General features: G+C 31.7%; 1 protein-coding gene across 3 annotated transcripts in view; it reads left to right on the top strand.

Moving 5' to 3' along the window:
• LOC134251658 (ribonuclease T2-like) overlaps positions 1 to 25540 on the top strand; it is a 37950-nt gene extending 12410 nt beyond the window's left edge. For 2 of the 3 annotated variants that reach the window (XM_062734059.1, XM_062734061.1), the window contains exons 3-10: positions 630 to 726; positions 1738 to 1817; positions 5597 to 5654; positions 12629 to 12699; positions 13365 to 13469; positions 20720 to 20768; positions 22394 to 22456; positions 24105 to 25540. In XM_062734059.1, coding sequence (XP_062590043.1) covers positions 630 to 726; positions 1738 to 1817; positions 5597 to 5654; positions 12629 to 12699; positions 13365 to 13469; positions 20720 to 20768; positions 22394 to 22456; positions 24105 to 24371 — 790 coding nt within the window. In that variant the 3' untranslated portion in view covers positions 24372 to 25540. The remainder of the gene's footprint in view (positions 1 to 629; positions 727 to 1737; positions 1818 to 5596; positions 5655 to 12628; positions 12700 to 13364; positions 13470 to 20719; positions 20769 to 22393; positions 22457 to 24104) is intronic. The other variant, XM_062734062.1, reaches the window with a different exon arrangement.
• The last annotated feature ends 2060 nt before the right edge of the window (positions 25541 to 27600 follow it).

Here is a 27600-nt window from a genome sequence, read left to right on the forward strand (position 1 = left end):
GTCATAATTCCGCGGAATCTCAGTTTCCGTTTAATCCGCGGGTTGAAAATTACGCGGATTTCTCAGACTGTAACTATATGCCTTGCATTTATATTAAGTACGCTTGGATAAATTTTTGCGGAAAATATGTGACCGCGTACATAGCGGAAATTAATACCACGCGGGAAAAAGTACTTCAACAGTAATATGGAATTTTCAATGAATCCCGAGAACTTGAATGATAGAATTGCATGCATGTAGATGGTTCAGCTGGGCATCAAAAGATATGTCCCCATAAACCATGCAGAAATGTTTTCCAGAATATCTGGCATATGTGTTTAAAAGCCTTACACAATATCGTCATAAAGAAAAACGAGTTTTATTTATTTATGTTTTTATAAAATTAATATAAATATATTATTTAAAATTTGAAGTTTGAAAAGATATTTATCGTGTCAGAAATATTTCTTTGCACTGCTTATACATGTATATGTTATATTTTACATACTCTTCATCTAAAAAAAAACGGAACAATATCAAAATACAGATGGATGAACATTCATGAAGTTAAAATTTGATAAAGAAAATTTGAAAACAATCAAATACTTCAGAGATTTTGAATTAAGATTTTATCTTTTTTTCCTTTCCAGAAATATAACTGAATTAGTAATTCTCTGCAACTCAATGCTAGTATTTCAGTGGCCGAGAACCCTTTGCCTAAAAAATATGTGTCTAGTTGATGGACAGGTTAGTATGCATCTTACATTGATTCATGCGCATTGGTAAAATCTTTTTGATGATCTTTAATATCGCTGTGGCTTTCAACTCGCCATTCCAATATAGCGACATGTTTAACAATAAAATAATTTCTTTGTCTGTTATTACTGGACTTACGGAAGGAGCTATCGCAGAAATTTGTAAATTAGTAAAAAAGATTATGAAATTTTTTTCTGCAATAGCTGCCTCCGTTAATTCCAGTAATAACAAACAAAGAGAAACATTTTATTGTTTTTATTTATATCTGTTTAAATAATCATTTAAAGAAGGAATAAAAAAAATGATTATTGTATTAATGATGCGAACGTATTTATACGTTTCAGTGAAGGAACAGCCACTGATCAAAAATCTATACGGGCAATATGCCTAATTTAGTTCATGCAGTGATTAACGCAATTGGTTTTCTTAAGAAATAAAGGAGAAAAAATACAATTGATGTAAATATTTGATAATTAACAATGGTTATTTCCAATCCTATGTCGATCCGATATATTCCAGTGAGCTTGAAATAAAAGACACCACAGAGTCTGACACATCTGTTTCATATTTAGATATTTTAACTTGAAAGACCGTTAAAAGTAATGTACCAAACAAAGCTCAAGATAAACGAGATGACATTAACTTTTCAACCGTCAACTTTCCTTACTTATGCAGCAATATGCTTTCATCACCTATGTTTGGGGTTGATATCTCTCAGTTGATTCGATTAACAAGAGCAAGTTCTACGTATGAACAATTTTTAAATGGGATGGGTTATTGCCAAACAAGTTGGTGAAGCAGGAATATCAGCAGTCTCGTATAAAACATCATTTCTTAAGTTCTATGGTCGATACAATGACATACTCAGCAAATGACTGATTTATTATTTGTATATTGTTTAACGTCCCGCTCAACATGTTTTCACTCATATTAAGATGTCACTTTATGCCGTTGAAGTTGAATGTGAATTATATTATGAGATAATTAGTTGTTCACTTTCAGCAGCGGTCTAACTGTAAAAACGAGATAAAACAATCACTCAATACTGGAGGATACAGGAGATTAACAATACATGGACTCTGGTAAGAAAATACATACTTTTGTTCGATTTCCGAGTTTGGTTGCCTGGGAAGAAACATACAATATTAAGGTCAGACGTGATGTCCCTTAAAATCTGTTTTGTATATCTTTGTAATGTATGAAAAATATTTAAAATTTTAATAACATTCTGATTTCTAAACCAGTTTCTAAACTTTAAAAAAAAAAAAAAATCCAAACACTTAAACATTTGAAATTGGAAAATTATTTTTCTCCCCCAAAGGATTATATAAGAAAAACTACCCCTGGTATCTTGCAGAAATGCCTGGTAAGGTACCTCAATTTTTTGCGAATAAACAAGTTTAAGTAGCAATACTTCAATGACAAACCCATAGAAAAATTTATCTATTATTAAGGAACGTCCCGTCTACTTTAATTGAATAGATATAAGTGCAAATATTGGTTCCGTAGCCCTATATAAATTTGATCGAAATGAACAGAAATAATGATTTATCATTTGATGAATACATGTACGAGTTTCCAACAATTATACAAAAGAAATTTCAATCTGTCTTTACTGCAATTGTCAGTCTTTACGGTTCATTGTGGAATACTGATACCGATATATTTTCATAGCATTGTGATGCTTTTTCATGAGCTAAACGTGTTTCTAACAATCCTCAAAAAAGACTCCTTTCCATCAACCTTTTTTCTGTATTTACTGCAATTTTCAGACTTCACGCTCCCTTCTGTAAACTTCAATCCCGATCCCTTTTCATAGGAAGTGAATATAAGTCCAAAGACAAGTTTATCTTTAAAAAAGATAGGTGAGCTAGCGTCGTAGTCATTTTTAAACATAGAAAGGAAGATTCGTGATCAATTGATTTATTTTGCTGTATTATTTATTGTTAAGAAATGTTGGAGTCTCGTAGCTAGAGTTTTTACTTTTTCTTGAAGAGTAATTTATAGAGATAAAATTATATTACTGTTGAACTGTATTGTATGAGGGCCGTTCAAAAATTACGCGGACTTGTTGCACAGAAAAAATATTTGACGACATGATCGGGCAAAATGTCACACATAATAAAAAAGAATCTTTACTTGTATGGTATTCAAAATTTTATATCAAAATGTTGTAAATTGGTATCAATTTTGAGTGATTTTTGAGGACATATCACTAAATCACGGAGTAGCAAAATCTTCGACGTCACAGGCACTATAAAAAAAATATGTTATTGAGCTTTCATTTTCTCAACATTTTCCCGAGAGTACCCGTACAGTTTGAGTTACCTTATCTACCCTACATCCAAACACCATTTCTTATCAAGCTTAAAATCTATTAAACAAGTAAAAAAATATTCTTTTTTTTTTTAAACCAAAAATTGCAGGTATTTTTGAGATATTATGTGATATTGGTGACTCTCTATCACGTTCTTTACATTCCGGATAAAGTTTTTGTCGATAATCTTCTTCCCGTCCTCCCGTATAGCCTTTTTACAGAGGTCTAACGGTCTTAAATTTCAATTTGCTTTTTGTGGACGATTGCCACGAATACCCTAGTTTACTACATATTTTATTATGCATATTTTGGATCTATGTTGGCGATATCTCAAGCATGACAGATAATTTAACAAAAGTGCGGTGCGCCGTCAATTCAGGAGACGTCATTTGCACAGTCGTTTTCATGGGAATCGCTTCAGAGAAAAATCACTATATTTCTGTTAGTACTTCAAATATCACGTAAGAAATCTAAGTGCATGATAATAGAACAATTTAAGATACATTTGAAAAAAAATGGTCGAAAAATATCGCGAATTATAGAAAATTAGTAAGTTAAAGTTTGGATTTCGCCTGCTTTTGCTTCAGATTTTTTGTCGTGCTCCGAACCTCTCCATCAGCGATATCAACATACCGATAATTTTAGTAGAATTTTTTTAATATACAGAAATTTTGCCCAAAATTTATTGGAATCTTTAAGATACATATTTTTGTGAAATTTCATAATTATATGACGTCTGTAAGAGTAAATAATACCACAGTCCGCGTAATTTTTGAACGGCCTTCGTATCAGTCGCTTTTCGTGTCTTGCAAAAAAGCTTTGAAAGGAGAAAAAGATATTTTACATGAAGTTGACACTATTATCCAGGAACGCGGTATAACTTGTACGTTAGATGTCTAGAAGCTTGGCATTATATGACCTAAGTTTTTGTTGCATTTTTAACTTTAAAATGTACGTTTCACAATAAATAAAAAAACTTTAGAATCAAACAGAAAAGACCAGTTCTACTCTAAGAAATTGTTATCATGCAGTCTATCAAAAGCACTATAGTTTTCCTAGAATGCTAGACTACAGGAATATGAAGTTTTTATCGTCAAAAAAAAATCCAGGAAAAATATTCCAAACCTTCACTAAAAAATGTCAACACCAGGATGGCAACGTATTTTTGGGGGACCCACCTTAACAAAAAGGCTTGGCCAGAAAGATTTCCCGACTAATTCAGTATCTGGAGCCTGATTGTTATTTATTCAAATTGAAAAATCCATTCTGCTTGACGACTACGGGCTGTGCATAGCCTTTTTTCCACACTGACAGCTCATCCTGGACTCCATGCCACTAAACAGGAAGAGAATTTCGCATTATTATTTGATGTCTTCAAAAGCTTGTTCAAATAAAATAAAATAAATAATCGTTCAACGTAATTTGATTCAGTTATTTCAAATATATATTTAAGAGAACTTTAAGAAAAATTAATCAATTCTTTTTCTTAGTTTTATGACAATTTGTACAGGGACAGATAATACAGTTTTTACATAGCACCAAATTTAAATCAGTGAATAGCCAAGTCAACAAAGAGCCAAACAGCTACACTTGCCGACCTGATAAGGCATTATTTTGTTTTTAAATAATATTTATTTTCATTGATCACAAATGGTAATATAATATTGTACATGAAGTTTTACATGCTATTTTTTTTTTTGTTTTTTACCTTCAATTACGTCAAATATTGACTCCGGAGTTCACTTCCGGTTTAGAGGCATGGAGTCCAGGATGAAATGTCAAAGTCAAAACAGGCCAGGAAAATCCTGTAGTCGTAAAGCAGATTGGATTTCTGAACTTGAATAAATCGCACAAACACTCGGATACTGAATTAGTTGCGAGATTTTCCTGGACAAGCCCAGATCTATTTGTTTAGGTGGTCCCCCCCCCCAAACACGTTTTTTTTTTTTAGTTTAGAGTGGTTTTTTTTCAGGAATTTTTTTTTTTTGGGACGATAAAATTTCAGACTGCTGTGACTTGACCGTGAAGTTTTTCCTAGAATGCCCGACCATGAAGCCGAGCAAGCGTATTCCAGAAATATGCACTGACGTAGTTGCTATGAATGCATGGTTAGACGACATAGGGGGGGGGGTGTAAATTTAAATGTAAATTGATAAAATGCATGTACCTGACAGGTTCATATATGTTAATAATAGTCTGGTGTAATTTTAAAAGGGGACGTATGGTGTCAAAACTATGTGAAATTCCTTCATACCGATTGGTCATAGTACGAATTTCTTAACCAATAGGTTTTCATTCTGAATGAAAGATTCCTAGTTTGCATTTTATATTGAAACAATACATACGAGGGTTGTCCCAAAAAGTCGTATGTTTAAGATTTTCTCCCCTTACAACATTTTATAAAGCTTCAAAAATGATATTGCATATTTTATTTATGTTCCAATTTGAATGGAAATAGTAGTTCATTTATATCATATGTAAGGTGAGATGAAGTTTGACGCGAATTCATCTTCAATATATATTTTTTTTAATGTCCAATTGCAGGGAACTTGGAAAATATACTGATTGCAACAACAACGGGCCTGCCTTCAATATTGACGAGGTATTTATAAGAATGCGTATAGACATTCTAAAATATTTAGTTTTGTAAAAGTATGTTATACAGACGCATGATAGGGAAAAAACATCTCATCAAATCATGACTTAGACTTTTCTATCGTCAACGTTTCTTATTTATTTAACAATATACCCTTATGGCCTGCGTATGGGGATTATTCACCTTGTTGATTTATAATGCATGAGCATTCTCTACGTACGAATTGTATTTTAAAACCAATTCACAAGGAATTTAATATTGTTGAAGAAATAAGGATACAACCTCGTTTAATATCATCATTTCAAACGTTTTATGTTCGATATCATGACCTTGAGAATAAATATAAAATATCATTAAATCTATTGCTGATTTACTTCTTTAACCATTTGAGAGGTCATTATTTAAAGAAAAATGAATCGTCTATAGATCTTCTGATTTTCCGATGTATGACAAAGAGCCAAACGGCGGGGTTACCATTCGAAAGAGGATGTTCTCTTCTTCATGGCTCCTGATCCAACCTCTGATGTTAAAGAATCTCTGTTGGCTATGCTCCATATTTGTTTTGGTTCGAATGATCGTTTGATGTTGATTTTCTTTATAATTTCAAAATTTCTTAAAGAAATAACGGCTTTCTATTATAAGATTTGTAATGCTTTAAGTTTTTTTTAAATTTTAGTTTCCTTTTATCTAAATGCTTTAGGTATAATCAGAAATGTTCCCTTCCTGAAATAGGAGTGTAAGGAAAAATACATGTAAATAAAGGATTTTTGGATCTTCAGCTTTTAAAGGGGTGATAAGAGCTACAGATTGATTTACAGTTTACTGTAAGGAATAGATGCCAAAAAACTTATAAAGGAAAATTTTATAAAGAAAAAATCTAAATTGACAAGACTGAAATAAAATTTAGAAAGAGGATTGGTGACAGATGGATCAAAAGAGTAGATCCCCACCCCCTAAAAACTATTAACTGATTTTCTATGAGAAAAATGATTTACTACAGTAGACTTTAGTTTACCATAGTAATTAGGATATTTATCTACGTTGATGTCCCTGTCATACTATACTAACTAGACAGTGACTCCTTAATTATACATGTATTTCCATTTCATTGTGAAATTTAATTGTAGATTTAGATTTTTAAAATGTAGACAAATATTTAAATGACACGAGGACTCCCGACCATGCAAATTTCCAATAGTCCTCGCCCACTGACGTCATAAATAAAGGCTCCTGCACGAGCTTTGCATGCATATTAGGAGTCCTTCGCTCCTTACCTATCGACCTGCCTAATTTACATTCCGGTAGAACTATCAGGAAACCAACTCCACTAACTTTCAAAGAGTTATCACAAAGAAAAAAAGAAGTGGAATATCATATATATCGTATAGTTTACTATACATGTAGTATATTTTTATTCTGTCAGTCTTCCAATGAGCCTGATATAATCATTTATTGTCATGCTGTTCCTTTAAATAAATAAATTAAAAAATACTTTATATTTCATATAAATTTTAATTCCTCACATTCTCGTGCCACTCTTTACCCCGAGATAGAATGATTTTTACACTTTTAATTTTGCACAACATGTAAATATGAAACTCATAAGTATGTTTTAAAGGGGCATGGGCACAGTTTCAACTGAATTTTCAAACCAATTTTTAATGTTTACCATTCCTATATAAGGCAAATGAATTCTAATGATAAGCAAGATTTTGAACATCTTTTGTTGACTAGCAAACGAGATACTGAACCTAATGTTCTCCGTAACGTTACCAAGTATGAAGTCCTAGTCTTAATCCTTTAAACGTTATGGTCAAATTTTGTTATTAAAAAGTAGGTCAAGGTCAAAGGGTCAAAGTTCTTGGATTCCAATGAAGGCCTTCTTTCATGGATTCCATATATGAAGTACGAAAGCCCTAACTGGTACCGTTCAAAAATTGTAGCCAAGGTTATATTTTTTTAATTGCAATAATATCCCAGGTCAAGGTCAAAAGGTTAAAGTCGCTGGTGTTCAATGGACAGTCTTGTAACAGAAAATACATATGTGAAGCATGGAAGTCCTAATGCCTACTGTTCCAAAGTGATGGCCAAAGTAAAAGTTTGGAATTTTTGTGTAAAAGTTTGTCAAACTCCAAGGTGAAGATCAAAAGGACAATTTTAGTGGTACTCTAAGAAATGTCTTTTCACACGGATTGATTGATTTTATACTGTTTAATGTCCCTCTCCAGAATATTTCACTGATATGGAGACGTCACCATTGCCGGTAAAGGGCTGCAAATTTACGCCTGTGCTCGGCACTTACGGGTTTTGAGCAGGGAGGGATCTTTATCGTGCAACACCTGTTGTGACACGGGGCTTCGGTTTATACGGTCTCATCCGAAGGACCACAACATTTAGTCGCCTTTGACGACAAGGAAGGGGTTTCTGAGGACCTATTCTACCCCGGATCCCCACGGGGTTCTTTTCACACGGAATACACGTGTGAAATATGTAAGTCATAGCTCCAGTATATCAAAAAGTACAAGCAAGGTTAAAGTTTTTGCAGACAATCAGACAGACAGACAGACAGACACGACAAAAACTATATACCCCTGAATCTTCGATTACGGAAGCATAAAAATGTGCAAGACTGTAGATGTTATTTAAGTAATTGGGAGCAGATAAAAATACTCTTTTAAAACTATATTGCTCTTTATTAAGAACGAAGATGAATTATGACTGTATTGTTTTCGGCTCTGAAAGAACTTCATTCGTAAAACCTCTTCATGCATATATATCATCAAGGCCTTAGACTGTGTTTAGGTGTCATAACAGTATTTCACTTGGGTTCGCGTCAAATCTTGGCTGACGCAAAATAATTCCGGAATGTTCCCTTCCGATTTCGGGCATTTTGATACGAGATTGGAGCTGAATTTTTTTTATGAGATGAAAAAGAACATGTAATCTTCCTGTATTGACCAGATCTATTAAAATTTAGAGCGTGCTGATTTTCTATTTACTGTCAAGAGCGGGGAGTGATTAGGCCCCGGACTAGATTTTCAAACACCTGCTCGACTTCGACCGAAACAAACTTGCGTGCCTTGCTGGATGTATTTTTTGGTATTAAAATCTTTAGAAAGCATTGTTTTACAAGATTTCAAAAGTAAACTTCTGAGAAGTTTGTTTTGAATTAATTACACCTACTCAAACTTGCGCATTTTTGGTAAGAATATATAGCAGAAATTAATACTGTTGTGCAAACTCTAAGTTAGAGCTTTTCGAACTTCTCCTGTAGACAGTTTATATTTTGGGGTAAACGAACCCTTCTCACCTTGGAAATTTAAACAAACCCTAAAAAAATTTCGTGAATGTTGATTATCCTGATTATAATTGTCGTTTTCATCCGCATTACGACGACTTGTATAAGAAAATCAAATTATGTGTAAAACTCCTTCGTCTAAGATCTAAAAGCGTATAAGAGATTCTGATTTACCTTACGTTTGGATGCAATAAAGCCTAAGAAATTATCCAAATTATCGCCATGGAATTTCATAAATCAATCAAAAAAGACAAAAAAAAATCCGAAATAAAATATTCTTATGGTTCAGCAGTCGATATATTAACAAATGGTTAAAAGGATACCTGTATAGAGTGAAATCAGTGTTTTCTCTACACGGCTTCTAAATGAAGCAACGATTTTTATCACTGGAGCAAAAGCAATACAACTTGGATTTAAATATTTCAAATCTTTGGGAGAAAAAATATTTACAACATTTTCGGACTCACTCTCTTGCTTACAATCTATACAAAATAAGATCTTTGACAAACCTTACATTTAAGATAATATATATTAATTCACTATTATCATTTCTTGCAACAAAGTGAAACGGTTTCCCAGTCATTTCGGCATCCCTGGAAACACTGAAGCTGACAGCTGCAGTGATACAAAAACTGCACTTCAACATGAAATTACTTTATTCAAAATTCCTAACATCGATTTGAAATATTTCGTTAATTTTTTTGTTATTTGGATTTTTGTGATGTAAGCACATTTGTAATGTAATGCTATTGAAAAAACATTTGCAAATCATCTGACCTCGGTATGAAACGTTAAGCCGATGTACAGCTGTACTTATTTCAGGAATACCTATTGGTCATTCAAAGTTTACACATATTAAAAACTTATTGAATCAGGAGTCTCAGCCAGAATGCATATCCTGTTCCTGCGACTGCCTGATAACTATAAATCACTTGATTTAGAATGTTCCGATTTTACACTAACACGAAGTAGACCATGAAATGTAAAAAAAGATTACAAATATTAATATTAAGGTCTTCTGTTTCCACCGGAAGACCTTCTACTGATTCTGTTAGTAATGATTATCATTCCTGTTTTTCTTCTACTTCCTAGACTTTGAAGCCTCATATCTCACTCATTTCTCAATTGATTTTGCTCAAATTTTCTGAGTTACTAGAAGTTACAACACTATCAGAATGCTGTCTAAAATTACAAAAAGTCACTTCCGGTTTTGAGTTATTTCCCTGTAAACGAGAATTTATAGGCTTTCGTTTACAGACAAAGGCACTGAGACGGCTAAAACTAGACCAGAAATTCTACTGATTTATATAATAGAAGGATTGGTGTTTTGCACATCGGTTTTTGCTTTTCGATTTCTCTATTCGAAATGGCGCTTTATAGGGGTCAAAAATTAGAACGCTCAAAAGAGCCAAAAATTACTCATATTTTGCTTTTTATCTTCTAAACTAAAAATATTTTGTTAAAATATATGGAACATAATTTGTGCAGAGTTAGAAGATCTTTCAAATAGTATCTCGGAAAAAGGGCTGACTCCTAAATTTAGGGATCTAGAGGGGCCAAAAGTTTTTTCCAGATATCTCACAAAGTATTGAGAATTTGTTATACACCAAAGAAGCAAAGTTGTTGAAAATCTCTGGTAAAATGTACTGATGTCATCAAAATATGCCCTGTGACGTCACTTCCGGCCAAACCGGAAGTAGTTTGAAACTGCATAATTTGCCGTTTTTGACCTGTTTTGGGGAAATATTTGTCACTGGAAGCATAAAACTTAATTTGTCATCCGTCGACGTCACTTCCGGTCAAACAGGAAGTAGCAAAAATGACTTACTTTTGCAATTTTCAACATAGATCTGGAAGATTTAAATCATTAGAGAGGCCACTTCTCTCTCTCTCTCTCTCTTTTAAAATAACTGTTACTTCCGGTCAAACAGGACGGAAGACCTACTCGTTGCATTGCAACGAGCTTTGTTCTAGTTATATTAACATTTTAGAATAAGTTATCTAAAAGAAATGGATTTTTGATGTTAAATTTGAAATAAAATAATGAAAACAAAATGAAAAATGCACGTACATAGATAAATTTATTATTTTTGTAAGTTTATACAATATTTTTAACAGTTACATAAACAAAATTGAGTCCCTCGGACTGGACAATACATTTTGCCCGGTGTCAAGGATTACAACCTCCTTGGTACGTAAAAGATCAATTAAAGAAATGACCTTGGTACGTAAAAGATGATTTCTTTGGATTTCGAAAAGAGTGGGTTCACTGGGGACCGACAGGGAAACTAAAACCTTTAATAAACCTATTACTTAAAATGATATCCACCGAAACATGCCTTAAATTTTTGCCGACTCGGCGTTAAACAATAAACAAACAGACAATCAATCAATCAGCAATCAAAACATAATTACGAAGGGTGATCAAAAAGTTCGGGAACTAATTGAAGAACATCCATAAAAGAAACAATATTTGGTTTAAGTGTTTTTATATTTTTAGTCCTTTCCAATTTTAATGCACCTCAAACACCGTTCTGCTCTTGCGCGAACCACGTGATATAGGCGGTCACGTGACCCCCTCCGTTGCGTTCTGTCACTAAAGCTGAAATATTTAATACAAGTTTTATATTTATTTCCATGTTACTTAATTTTTATAACAAGAACAGATAATTTGTCAGATATGGTCAAATCTCGGTAACAGAATAGGTGGATAAGAATAGTCATTCTAAAAATAAGCATGGCGACCATCAAAATCCAAATCTCCTGTCTCGTCCTCCTGTCTCGGGAGAGACGTTTATTTAAGGAGGATTGAGATGGGTGCTTCCTTTTTTATCATATCTAATATGTTTAAATTCTAAAGTAAACGATATATTAGGTATTCAATAATTATATTGTTGTTCAAATATTCAACTATTTTTCAAAGTGTAAATTTGAGGTCTTTGATAGCAAATAACTTTATTAAAAACACATCTCTAATCAGACTTGCTTTCACTGGGCAACATTACAAGTATCATTTTTAACCATTTGCCTTATTGCACTTCAACAATCAACCCAATCATTGATTGAATTGATAGGAAGTCATCAGTCTTAATAAACTGTGTACAAATTATTATGTGCTACGTATACTGCAAAGGGACTTATAAGATATACAATAAATAGTACAGTCGTTTGTTGTCAAACGAGTACGACCGACACAATAATTTTTCGTCACATATGACCTACATAGTGACGTCATTTTCACATTGTGACGTCCCAAGCAAAACCCAAAACTTGATTCAGCATTTGCACTTTATAGAACTTGTGCATGGGGATGTGTGTACGATTATTTTGTTTGATTTGAAATGTGGATATAGATATATATAGTTCTCGAACTTTTTGATCACCCCTCGTATTAATACTACTAATAGGAACTTTATTTTTTTTTGCGTGATATTGTGTTTTTCAACGTTTTTGATCAATTTATGTGTCACAGAAAAGGAGCTCAGCAACGATTCACTCAGGTATAAAGAAATCATTTGTGTCTGAAACCGTTGAATGAGATACGTTATTTGAAAGACCATCTGGCAGAATGATGCAGATAGGCGTGGAACTTGATGTATGATATTGAAAACATTGCATATTTTAGAATTCTTCTCAGCTTTGTTTAATGCCACAAAAAGTTCAATTACAATTTTCGTTGCAGATAGGGGCAAACAAGATGTTACCTCTTACAGAAAATTTTCCAAATCTCCTAGGCGACGACCGTGTATTTTGGTAAATATCCTTTTGCAAACAGATTATAGGTTGCAAAAATGGTGCCTGTGCCACTATTCCCAGATGTTATAACGTAAACTGCATGTATACTGCATAGTGTACATATGTTCTTTGTAAATATTTGAATTCTGTCGAACTCTACCCTTTTCTTTCGTGACAATAAATGTATTTATTTTAAAATAATTTTTTTGCATTAAAATATTTTTATTAAATTGTTTTGTTTTGTTTCTGTAATAAAACTGCATACATAAAATTGTGTCAACTCTACTTACTTACACCAGCAACATTAAATACTAGTGGTATATTATTCAATCGTTTTTGACAATTCTGAGGAAAACGTTTGCACACTTGCACAAAACCTCTCACTCTCAGAGAGAGAGAGAGAGAGCCAGAGAGAGAGAGAGAGAGAGAGAGAGAGAGAGAGAGAGAGAGAGAGAGAGAGAGAGAGAGAGTCAAACTGATAGTTTGTTCCATTCGACACTGGTTCTGATTATTTTTACCGAAAAGTACATGAATAGTATATATAAATATATTAACATCTTTAACTGTTTTTATACTTTGCTCTTTCATTCAGAAAAACCTCATGATCGCTGACGATTTTTAAAAGAAATATTTTCAAAGATCTGCATATTTAGTATTTTCATTGACAATCATTTAACTTGTAGGAAACATGAATGGGAAAGACACGGGAAAAAGACTGGATATACTATTGATGAATACTTTGGACAGACCTTACACCTGTATAACATGTACGGTACGAGTATAACAAAGTAAGCATTTAATTTTAAAATGAAAAGGAAAAATATAAACTTTAAGTGGATAAGTTACATGTATTACATTCTACGTTCGACCTATAGTTTCTGAATGAGATAATACTAACCAAAACGTATGAAATTAATCACTAATATAACTTTAATTATTCATTACATGTTAATTGTACTTCCTTATTTATGTCACCTACGTGATCTTTACTTTGAACTGTAAAGTTATACCTTTTTTTTTATAAAAGCAAAGTTGTAAGTGAAACAAATTTTAAAAAATGAAGAAATAATTCATTAATTACTACAACTGATAATTTAACTAATTTATAAAGTAATATTTTCCACAAAAATTTAAAACCAGTCTTTGCAAGTACAAAGCAATTCAGAAATATATGCAGCTAAAAATTGCACGCTCTTCATTTCATAAAAGAAAACGGCAGGAAGACAGTTGATATTCTATATATGTGGATCATTAGATTGTTCGATTTTGTATGGAACATGTAGCACATAAAAATTAAGTGATCAGTGCGTATATATTCCACGTCAACCGTCTGTTGTACAGAATTCGTAAATGATACTAAAATTGAAAATTTAATATATGTATAAAAGTAAAAGTTTGAAATTGATCTGCGCTACACAGTATTTACACATAGGCCGTAATAGGTTATTACCGGCAATTGAATCCATGATCAAAGTTTTGATCTACAAACTGGTGTCTTATTAATCACGATTTATAATTCTGTGTACAAACGAATAGCTTTTAGCATTCAAGTTGACCTCAAATGAATACATGTATATTGAAGCTGAATAGAAGTATTGTATGAAATGAAGAGAAATTTCAAAACATTCTATCAATGAATAAAAATGTATTCGCCTGCAAATTCTTTGGTCGTTTATTTTTCTTTAAACTGTTTAAATATATTTTTCATTCGTATACATAAAAATACAGTATTCATGCTTTTATGAATTATGCCTCCGGTCAGTTTGTCTCATTACATAATAAGCAAATGGAGATTTCATTTCAATCAAAAATGCTACTATATCCTTTAAAAAGAAAAAAAACTTTCAATTTAAGTTAATATTTATTCAAACTTCTGAATAGATTTTTCATTTTTTATGTATGAGATTTGTATGTGAAAAAGATGTCATTTATACGGTGGTATATTTAGGACACGCAATTATTATTTTTTTAAATACCAGAAAAAAATTATCTTGTGAAAACGACATAATTATCTTGTGAAAACGAGATAATATCTTGTGAAAACGAGATATTATCTTGTGAAAACGACTTATTATCTTGTGAAAACGAGATAATATCTTGTGAAAACGAGATATTATCTTGTGAAAACGAGATAATATCTTGTGAAAACGAGATAATTATCTTGTGAAAACGAGATATTAACTTGTGAAAACGACTTATTATCTTGTGAAAACGAGATAATATCTTGTGAAAACGAGATAATTATCTTGTGAAAACGAGATATTATCTTGTGAAAACGAGATATTATCTTGTGAAAACAACATAATATCTTGTGAAAACGAAATAATATCTTGTGAAAACGAGATAATATCTTGTGAAAACGAGATAATATCTTGTGAAAACGACATATTATCTTGTGAAAAAGACTTATTATCTTATGTCGTTTTCACAAGATAATATGTCGTTTTCACAAGATAATATGTCGTTTTCACAAGATAATATGTCGTTTTCACAAGATAATATCTCGTTTTCACAAGATAATATGTCGTTTTCACAAGATAATAAGTCGTTTTCACAAGATAATATGTCGTTTTCACAAGATAATTATCTCGTTTTCACAAGATATTATCTCGTTTTCACAAGATAATATCTCGTTTTCACAATATATTATCTCGTTTTCACAAGATAATAAGTCGTTTTCACAAGATAATATGTCGTTTTCACAAGATAATATGTCGTTTTCACAAGATAATAAGTCGTTTTCACAAGATAATATGTCGTTTTCACAAGATAATTATCTCGTTTTCACAAGATATTATCTCGTTTTCACAAGATAATATCTCGTTTTCACAATATATTATCTCGTTTTCACAAGATAATAAGTCGTTTTCACAAGATAATATCTCGTTTTCACAAGATATTATCTCGTTTTCACAAGATAATAAGTCGTTTTCACAAGATAATATCTCATTTTCACAAGATAATATCTCGTTTTCACAAGATATTATCTCGTTTTCACAAGATAATAAGTCGTTTTCACAAGATAATATCTCGTTTTCACAAGATAATATCTCGTTTTCACAAGATATTATCTCGTTTTCACAAGATAATTATGTCGTTTTCACAAGATAATTTTTTTCTGGTATTTAAAATAAAAATAATTGCATGTCCTAAATATACCACCGTACATTTACAAGTATTTATGATTTAAAAATTTTCAACATAGATAGCAATTTAGGATATTTAGGTTACCTTCAAAGGAAATATTTTATTTGAGGGGTAACGCAAGGAATTTGGGTTCATAACATAAAGTTTTCTAGGTTTCTGCTTTAGGGTCCCTTTAAAGTATGCTTAAAAAGTACACTTAGTCTAGTGTACAGCTGAAATATGTCGTAAACCGTAATATAAAAGAAATCAAGTACGGTCCTACCCAAGTCAAACTTAAGTTCAATTTCTCATGAATAAAAGTAGGTATATATATATAAAGCAATAAAAAAGAACAACGACACGACAATAAAAATTGTCTGTGTCCTGAGGAAGGGACACACACAGAAAAAAATTAAAAAGTCATAAGAGCAAAGGAAAAAGAGAAACAAAAACAACTAGCACTACTTCTAAACTACTAAACTCTATATATTTACAAACTTAGTTACATGTTGCATTGGAAATTTTTAAGAACACTATTAAAGAAAGAAATCCAGACCGCTATGAAATACGTCCTGTCTATCGGGTATATTCGGGTAAAGTCAAGACGTTCTTCATTAGGCCGGTATCTAAGTATCAATACGACCCTAGCTCTACAACTCACTTTCTTAACCAGTAAAGTGAGAGCTTATTATTCACGACAAACGATTTTCGATGTTCACTAGTAAATTAAATTCACTTGTTTTTTCCTTTTAGTGAATACTTTTTCGAACATAAATATCGGTAATACATGTATCTGTAAATCTAAATTAAAGGTAACAGTCAATTTTGTTGAGAAAAAAATTATAATTGTATATGATAAAAAAATGTTATATTAAAAATCAAAAGGGTACTAAATGAAAATACTTTAGTATTCCTTCTCTCCTAAATTTTGGGTAAAAACATGTTACAGTGTATAATTTAGCGATATAATAATCAAAAAAGTTTACATTTTTATTCATTTACATATTTTTTCCAACATTTAAAAAAGATTGATTCTAAAAATGATCTTGATTTTTAGTTTGAATAGAAAACTGACAGAGGAAATGATGTTCATCTACCTTCGGGTCAATTTTGTAGACTGATAGATTCTATATTATATTCTATTTTATAAGGTCCCTCTCGAGAATTTATCACTCATATGGAGACGCCACCACTTGCCTGTGGAGAGCTGCAAATTTTGTCCTATACTCGTCACTCAGGACCACTGAGCAGGGAGGGATCTTTTTCATGACAGTACCTACTGCGACATGGGACCTCGGTCTCATCCGAAAACCGGTCTACACGTCCCACATTGGGATTCGAACCCGCGACGTAAGGATTGACTCCATACTTCGCGACTCTATAGGAGACGCTCTCACCTATGCGCCACGTGGGCGACCTCAATTTTGTAGAAGTAGTTAGGACGTTTGAATGCTATAGCAAACCATTTTTTCGATCGATCTACCAAGGACCCCGTTAAATCAAATTTTTATCGAAGTATCCCGTTCAAATCTTCGAATAATTAAAAGATTATCTGTACCTGATCAATTTAAAAGTTAATAGACTTTCTTGGAAGTGGAAACAGGTCGTTTTGCAGGGTTGAACAGGTTCTATTTTCGCAACATGACCCCAGATTCAATTCAAGTAGCTTTTCTCCATTGCAATGACTCCTTGTGAGACTCCTTGTCATGTTCAAACGCACAAGTCCATTAGATTGTATTTATAGATAAAAACTTATTCTACATTTCTATTTCGTCTGGCTATAAAAATCTCGGAGTTAGCACCGTACTCTATATGCGTTCGCTTTAGAAAATCCTTAATGGATACAATGCTGCCCCCTGTTTTTTCTGAGTATATATTGTATTTTTGTTACAGTAAATTTTCCTGTCTATGCTGCTGTCGCCCAACCCCCTTCTTAGTCATTTTTTGTTGTTGTAAGGTCAATGTAAATTTCAAGACATGGACACTTTTTGCCAACTTGTCAGATTAAAAAACCCTCATATTTTCTTAATGTAAACTTCTGAAGCCAGTCTGAGAGCTATATCACTAACACAACCACACAAAATTTTTATGTATGGTCAAATGTTTTCAAAATTTACGTAACCTTCATCCCCAACCTTACCAGCAATTCTACTATAAAAATTAATATAGGTTGAATATATATAGTAAAATGTTTCATTGTAAAGATAATTGATTATTATGCTTCCTGTCAGTTTGTCTCTATATAACCCATACCCTACTATTCTCGCATAGTGGTCTAAGGATTTATAAAGCGTAAGCATACTATGCCGAAATAGTGCACGGTTTTATTTACTGAATAAAATTCTTCCATGCACATGCCGGGGATCGAACTCACGACCATGAGATTGTCAGTCCGATGCCTTATCGACTACGCCATAGAGACGATCACTAATAGGATTAATTTTATTAGATATATAAACTTAATTTATACAATTGACACAAGAAGGAGAAAATAGACAAATATTTGAAAACAGTTATATTATTCTAAGGAACTTTAGATTAATGTGTACAACAAACTTTCAAACTAATTACATACAGATCGTTAGATGAACTGATTTTATAGGGTCATTAAAACGCTTTTTTATATGACGCTTGATTGAAGGATGTAAAAGAAAATTATCAATGAGAATCGACGTCTGCAAACAAATAAGGCTTATGAACAAAACAGAAAATAAAGATGTGTTGCTTTTGGACGGAAAATCCCGACTTATTTAGAGAAAATACTAGTAACCAAAATAACTAAGCATGCAAACAATTTTAGCATGAATATTTTGAATTAGTTCTTGCAGGTGCGCTGTTTAAGCACCGATATTTTCAGGAAAAAGTCAAATAGATTGCCGCATAAATAATTACAACAATCAGCATAATAATAACAATAGTGTTGCATTATGCATGTACTATGCCTAAATAGTAGGCAGGGTTTGACACATAGTGCACTCGCCTCCGGCTCGTGCACCATGTGTCAAACCCTGCCTACTATTTAGGCATAGTACATGCATAATGCAACACTATTATATAAATATAGAACTGACAACTATGTAAAAAAAATGAATTTTGTAATCCACGTGCCCATCTGTTGTCAGTAAAGCGATTAATCTTATTATATTTCAGACGTACTAATCCATTTTGAAAAAAAAAAATATCAAACACTGCACATGCAATCAGGTGATATGATTTGTAAATACGACCCCGCGGTTGGAGTGCGGGGTTATTTAATCGGATGTGCATGTTTATTGTTTGCCCTCCCGTTTTCTAAATTTGGACGTTTATTATTTCGACTTTTTCCAATTTTAAATAAACCTTGTACACACGATTTAAACATCCGATTCGTGTTAACAAACACGTACGATCTTGTGATATATTCCGAACATATCAATATACTTCAGGACACTTACTGTTATCTGCAACAATAACACGGATTAATATGTTTTAAACTGGATCTTTATCCAATGCGTATTTTTTTCTGTTATGCCTGCTTGAAATTATCGAAAAAACACGATCAAAACATTTATAGGACTTCATTTTAGAAACAAAAAGATATTTTGAAGGAAGAATAAAAATGCGCTAGTCAAATGAATTCTCTCTTTACCAGACACCACGCATAGCAGCTTTCTACGTTTGTTAAATATTCCATTCATTATGATTATGGTGAAGATTATATATCTTCTTAAATCTTCAGATATTAAATAAGTTTTGAATTATCATAATCCCGTCAATTTCTCTAATAACCTACTTGTGTGATTTCTACACTCAATTGAAAATTGATTTTTATTAAAATCAAAATGAGAAGATGTAGAAAATGGTGTCTCTTAGGTCAATGAACTGTCGACTTGTCCGAAAAGTAAACCCCGGAAAAGAAAAGAAATACTCATTTAATATTGACTGTGGAATTTTGCTTCCAATAAACTAAAAACACCTTTTTTTCTAAAAAAATGTAAAAAAAAAAAAAAAAAAAAAAGACAAATGGATTAATTGTTTTTGATGGTGTGCATATTTTACAGCTGAAGATTTTTAATTTTTTTTTCAAAAAGTTTTCCCTATTTCACCAAAGATGTTTTGATTGAAAACGTCTTTCAACCAATGTCTACGCAAACTTAAAATTTACTTTTCGGTCTAATATTTAGTTTGGCAAAAATTAGGAAAAATTAAAATACCTGACTCAAACTGGCACAAATTAAAGCCCCTTGTTTACAAGTTATAAGTTTAACATAATTGTTGTAAAAATTGTACTTACTATTAAATTTAAAATGAAAGCGCTTAAGCTATCTAAAGATTTTACGTGTTTCTTTTTAAAAAGTTTTACCTGTAAACTACTGGGCACTGTGGATTTTTTTCTGTTTCTATATATATGCTGCTTAAGACATTAGTCTGATAAACTTTTCATTAAAAATATATATAAGTTGACGTCCTTACTGAGTAGTTTTAGTCTAATTAGATTAGCTTTCGTACTAAAAATACAATTAAAAATTATCCTTAATATTTGAAAACAAGTCAGTGACAATAGTGGTGCATAGTAAGTGCATGATCTGTTTTTCACTTGAGACTGCTAGGTTTTCAGTTGACTTTTTGTTGTTACTCTTTTTCTTTGAAAAAAAAAATGTTCACTTGCTTTGCTATAGAAGCTGTCATGACTCAATAGACCGAACGAATATAGATCTATATGAAATAAGACTGTAAAAAGAACCATCCAGTATGCAAAGAAGAGCTCATATACAATGAAATACTTTTTTGCCAAGATAAATTAATTTCGTTAATGCACTATATGCGCAGAGAATTGTTTTGACTTCTAAATTCGACAAATAAACAAAAGTGAACTTATGCTGCCGGTATTTTATTTAATGAGTCATATTTAAATTGTGTACCTTATTTTTAGTGCTATTAATGGGGATTGTAATCCAGGAACAAATGGAATGACAGTTCAGGTAAGTTCAGGTTGTATGCATGCAACCCTTCAATACTACATTTTATCTTTTTCGACAACGTCTTATAAAGTTGATATTAGACAGTAAAAATTTGGGGGAAAAAAGAGAAAACAAAGATTACACAAACTCGAAAGTCAATAAAAAATAGAATTTACGTGAAGAGCAACTTGAACCTCCAAACATCAAAGGTGGGATCAGATTCCATGAAGGAATGGGCATCCCCTTCCGATCGGTCTCACCCACCGTGTACTAATTGTCATGATCGGAAAATCTCGGAACATCCGTCGTCAACTGAATGTGTAAAAAATGCTCTAACATTAAGAATGAAAAACGTCAATCAGAATTTGATTCAATGATAAATTGTGGGGAGAGGGATAAAATAGTCTTCGCTTGCAGACCAGTCCCATTTACTTTTTGTGAAAAAAAAGTTTGTATAAATTTAAATAATAAATAGTATTTGCTGACAAATCATTTTTCCGTCCAAAGAATTTACGAAATAATAATTTTAAACGAGACTGCTGATATTCTTGTTTCATCAACCTGTTTGACAAAAATGTACCATGTTTTAGAAAGTGTGCATACTTAGAGCATGTCCTTGCGTATCGAATCAGTTATAAGATATACATGTTTATGCAAGTGATTTTCGTATTTATTAAAATGTTTCATACATATATGTTTGCTAAATAGGACAATTCAAATCACTGATTTGTACTTTAAAAAAGTTTATAAAACATTGATATTCCATATGGCATCTTATTGTGATGGTTCTCGAATTCGAGTCAAGAGATGGAAAATATGGATACACAAAGAATATTCATGTCAAAAATAACATGAAAACCAAAGCACCAAAGCCATAGCAAAAATAGATATTTTCTCTTGTTTTTCGTCAACTCCAAGGTCAAATAGGTCAAAATAATTCAAACCCAAGGAATGTACTTGCAAATCGTAAAAGCGATATGCTAGTAACTACCGTTCAAAAGGTATGGACACTTTAGCCAGTACCAAAAATTGTACAAAATAGGAAAGTCTTCACATATGAAATACATTTGTCATGGAGGACTGAGCATCCCCCGCCGCCCGGTTACACCCGCCGTGCGTTCATTGTCAAGATGGGGTAAATAAATTTGAAATAAAAGAACTGTATTGTTCATTGGACTTTTGTGCTTGAATACTGTTCGGTATCTCCATATATTTCACTGCATAAAGAGAAAGTCCAAGCACCAGCCATTCAGAATTACATTATTAACATATGAACAATCACAAGTTCAATTACTTAAACTTAAATGCACTTGAATCTTTGATTGCGGTAGAATAAAACATTCGAATTCTTGTTCAAAGGAATTCCAAGAATATTTCATTAAAATTAATTTTATACACTAAAAGGGAAAAAATATATTTGTCCTTCTTTAAAGTGATATCCACAATGGATCAATATTACAATATAACATTATCTTTAACTATTAAAATGATGAGGATAACGAACAGTAATCGATCTTAAAAAGTATCAATAGTAGTAAAACTGTACGTGAAGAAAGAATACGTACTATACCGATTTTTTCCACATTATACGATCCTTTAAATAAATGTCTAAAGTAAATAAATGTTAACTTTCTACATTATTTCAGGGATTTTCCAACTGCATCATGGCAAAAGCCGGAATAGAAAAGCCAAAGATTGCTTTATTTAAGGTAAATTGCACCACATTTGGTATTGTATTCTTTTATTCCAATTTTTTTAAAAATAAGAAAAAAAATGAGAATTTCAATAACTATTCGAGGTCTATCCTGATGGTACTGGTTCAATTCTTTTGCCAGTCATCTTTCTTATTCTGATTTTGAATGAATTTAACATACGTAAATATTCTAGATGTTTTATCAGTGACATACATTCATCGTTTTTTAAGGAGAGCAAGATAATTTAAGCAATTTTAAACACAATTTTCAGAAAATTGTTTCGAAATATAACATAAATTATATGTTTCAAATATAGAAAAAAGGTTCTTATGTTGTTTAAAACGTATCTATAATTTGTGCAGCTTAAATTTAAAGAAAAGAACCATTATGGGTTCAACAAGAGTCTTCAATAAAATGGTTTTACGATCATTATAAAAGAAAAAATATATAATCTTGAAGATCTAATACATCGGGAAAGCTTTTTATTATTATTCTTTTTGATGTTCTGTCTTATGTTTTAAGAAACGTCTTCTTCGACATATAGAAGGCTTTCATACCAGATACATCATTTTTTTTAATAAAAGAAAAGAAAATTTACACTTTCCACAACAGCTTATGAAAAATCAATAAATTGTATCAATCGTAACAAAACGTCTTATCTTCAAAGGGACTTATCTAAACTTGCTTCTTCAAAATCATGCTTGTTTTCTTACGTATATAAATGATAATGATATTACCCTATACCCTTGCACAACCTATTTTATCGACTCAATCTAGGTAAAAGGTGTACGAGATTCTTGCTATGAAAGTATGGGAAAATAAAAACACAAAGCACAAATTATGTTCATTTAAAATTGAATCATTTGTTAGATTGTTTGCTGTTTGATATGCCTCTCGAGAATATTTCACTAATATGAACACATCTCAAATTGCCAGTTGAGGGCTGGAAATTTTTAATCAATATTCGGCATTCATGGCCATTGAGCAGGGAGGGTTCTTTTTCATGCCAGCGCCTACTGCGACACGGGACCTCGATTTATACAGTGTCATCGGAATGACTGGTCTCGAAGTGGATTCGAATCCCCGAATGTAAGAATGAGCTCTTTTCTCCGCGAATCTAGAACTGATAATACTACTGCGCTACGCGGGTGCCATTCAAATTATGAAAAATTAGGTAAAAAATATTACAACAAATTACAAATATTTAATACAAAGCAGAATCATGAACAATGCACCACTTCTTTAAAAATGTAAACAAAGATATTATATTCATTTCATCAATACAAAGAAGCAGTTATTTATACAATCAAAATCCGTTACACCAATTTCAATGGAGAATTAAATGCTAAATGTTAATGTCTAATGAAAAACTCTTTTCTTGCAAAAGATGATGTATCGAAAGTGTTTTTTTTCTTGAAATATTACTGTATTGCATTGTCTTTCTTTAGAATAGTTTAATAATGGGTAGTGAAGCTAACATGTTTTATGTATGGCAAACTTTATATTCCTGTCTAATTTTACATTAAACCAAGTTACTCATTAGATAAGTTGCTTCATAAAAATGGCTACTATTTTCAGTTTGTAAAAGGACTAAGATTATCAAGATTTCTTAACTGTTTTTCACAGCAAACTATATTTCAAAATGAACTTTTTTTTATTTTAGGAATTTTTATGGGAAATACGGATTTGTTTCAACGTAGACTTTCTTTCAATACCATGTCCAGGACAAAGCAACACACATGTCCTTTTGAAATTACCACCTGACGATCATATTCAAAAAAGATCAGCTGGAAATGATCCAACGCAATGGTCTAACCTATCTGTCGATAGCTTTGCTGTGTGTCCTTTAACAAAAATAACAAAAAATGGAGCAATCAGAATTTTCGCAAGAGAATTGATATTGCTTCTTCTGCTGCTTCTAACGCTTTAAAAGTAAATATCAGAATCTGGTCAACCATGAAAAACGTAACGATTTTTCAACGAATTATCTTTAACAAATGATATTAAGTTATTATGTTAAAATTACAATCACAAGAGTTAATAACATACATTTTAATGCAACATCTTTAACCTATACGATTTTTCTCATAGGATTACAATTTAGAACCAAAATTTAACTTTGAAATATGCTGCTATGTTTCAACAGCTGTATCTCAGATAAAGAAAAAGAAAATTAAAGTAACAGCGGGTAATGTCAGTCGTTGCGTAATACATGAAGAACAGATATAAAATTCTAGATTTATCGAGCCAATTTTGTTTACTTTAAAACGACCAGAGATTTCTCACAAACCCAAACATTTTACCAAATTAATGCAGATGGACATATGAATAAAGAGAAATTGTTTTGTGGGTGATAGACATACATGTGTATGCGCAAGTGAGTTAAGGCTACGTATGGAGGTTTCTATGCAAAATAATTAATTAAGACCTATAATTGCTCTACATACCGCAAAGAAAATGTTAAAACTTGTTTTCTAATACATTCTTAGTACCAACGATAAGCGATTACCAGTACACATTATGACGTCATATTATGACGTCATCGACCTTTACTATACAAGTTTATAAGAAACATCAACAAAATCGCTTCGGCGCAAGGGCATACCTTACTTTGTTTTACAGAAGCAAGGCATAAAGAAAAGCAGAATATACCAAAGATTTAAGATATTGCTGCACAAATGTCGACACCGCAGTTGTTTAGTTACTATTCGTACAGTTCTAAGTTAAAACAGGGTACAAAAGTACAGTCCACTGTAAGTTTAGTAAAATTTTTATCGATTGAAGAAGAGGATAGGATTTGTGCAGCAATTTTATTAATTTTAAGAATATTCTCTTTAATATTATACTTTATTTATTTTAAATTAAATAGGATATGCCCTTGCGCCGACGTTGTTTTATTGATGTGTTTTATTACCTTGAATGGGAGAGAACTATGACGTCATAATATGAAGTCATAATGTGCACTTGCAATGATATACTATGGGTACAAAGAATGTATAAGAAAATCAATTTGAACTTTCTCTGTATATAAAATATACAATTTATGCATTTTTATTAGCTCATTTGCATAGAAAAACCCATATTTAGCCTTAACTCACTTGCGTGTCCCTAATCGTCGATTTTTTTTAACCATAAACTTACTTAACATATTTAATAGGTAATCGATTTAAATATTGGATATAATTTTTAATTTTAAAATAAAAGAAGTAGAAGTAGACAGAAGTAGAGAATCTGCAGTCAAACTCACAAGAAGGATAAGGAATGGAAAATAACATTTTTTTGTAAACACTGCTTTTTAGAATAAATTCCTCATTTGATTGTAATTAATATTAAAAAAATGTATCAGAGGTTCTCTTTGATGTCTCATCAAGACTTTTAGAACACCCTCCCCCCTTTATATATAAATTTAGTAAGTAAGCGCATTATGCAAATTATATATAGTCAAATTGTACACAGAATCCTTTATTCTGTCTTTAATTCTTCTATGTTTTGCCTTATCTATAATTGTTGTTTGTATTTGCCGATACAGTTATGTAGCTTTTTTTGCATAAAACGTTTTGTAGGTATTTCGATTTGTGTACCTTTATTGCTAGTATCATTCTGGAATCATTTGCATTTTTTATAATAATGAAATCAACTCGTATGTTTATTTTTTTTTTATTTCAGACAAAGACATTGGAAATGTAAATATAACAAACTAAACACTTGCGGTTGATTTAACTTTCTTATATGAGAAAATAGTATGTTCTTTCAATTGGGATATTAATTAAAATTAGAAAATGAATAAAAAATATAACTTTTATGTATATGAACAATACGCTGACATTAAAGAATACGAAACAAGATGTGTTTGTGAAACACTGATGCTCCCGATGGTACATATGGCGAGGGTTGATATTTGCATGATTTTTAACTCCTGTACATTATTCTGTCACAGTGGGAGAGAATATCAGAAGTTGGGGCAAACTCTTGATTGTTCTTCCCTTCACATAGAGCATTGCAAAAATAAGATACTGAATTGTTATAGAAAATCATGTTAACGATGTTTTCAATCCTACAAATGCCACGCTTTGGTGTCTCAACTGCTCAACTATGACTGACTCTGCACTTGAACAGACAGACATTACGGGGAAAAAATAAAGAAAATGTAATGAATAGGATTTTAAAAAGTAATTTAATTTATGCTTTGCACTCGTAAAACATAAAAAAAATACCTTGTACCATTTGTGAAATCATTCGATCTCAAACCACAAAACATTCAATATTCTCTTATTAAGCTTTCTTAATGCTGAATAGCTTTTCAGACAAGTTATTTTTGCTTCGTCCTCATTATTGCGCCACAAATACAGGGAGCAGATGAAGTTCCTGTTTTAGAAACATCCAGTTTAAATTGACAACTGTGATTTCATAATGTTTGGTGTGTTTGTTCCCTATTCTTACCAATTCTTTAACAACACTTTAAACCGTAAATAAATTCGTTAAACATGGTAAATTGGTTAATTCCTAGCTATATTCATATATCATCATACTATTTCGTCACATTTGGAAAAGGAATATAACATAAAATGTATACGTTATTTTGGAGAAGTAATTTTTTAATTCTAATCTATAATTTATATTCAGCAGATGATATTTTGATTACAGATTGATAGGATAATTTCATATGAACAAGCTGTGCTTAATATTGTCGAAATTAATGGTATACTAAAAAAATTCGGTTGGGTGAGCAACCAAATTGAAATCAAATTATCATATCTGTATTTGGATTTAGAAACTTCAATAAAAAACCCAAACAAAGATTCATACTAGATTTCAGTAATTGTTCTAAAGAGGTTTTTTTTTACTGATCACCAATTTTTTTTACAAAAGTGAAGGAGAAACTGTGAGAAGTTAAAAGACAATATATTCAAGAAGTGGTGTAAATCCGATGTGGATACTAAAAAATTCAAAGAAACATTTGGAATAGTAGAAAGCATTAAACTTTATCTAAATCAACAACATAAAAAGTTACGACTTTTTTTCATGGGACTAATCCTCACAATAAGTTTATGTCCGAATTTTCTGTTATTGTTGGAAACTTCTTTTCAACACTTGGAAACTCGTGAATAGACTTAACTGGTAAATAAACAATCTGATTGTACACACAAGTATCATGAAGT

The sequence above is a fragment of the Saccostrea cucullata genome, unplaced genomic scaffold (assembly GCF_032062105.1).
Source record: "Saccostrea cucullata isolate Sc308-1 unplaced genomic scaffold, CSIRO_AGI_Scuc_v1 ctg1574, whole genome shotgun sequence".
NCBI lineage: Eukaryota > Metazoa > Mollusca > Bivalvia > Ostreida > Ostreidae > Saccostrea > Saccostrea cuccullata.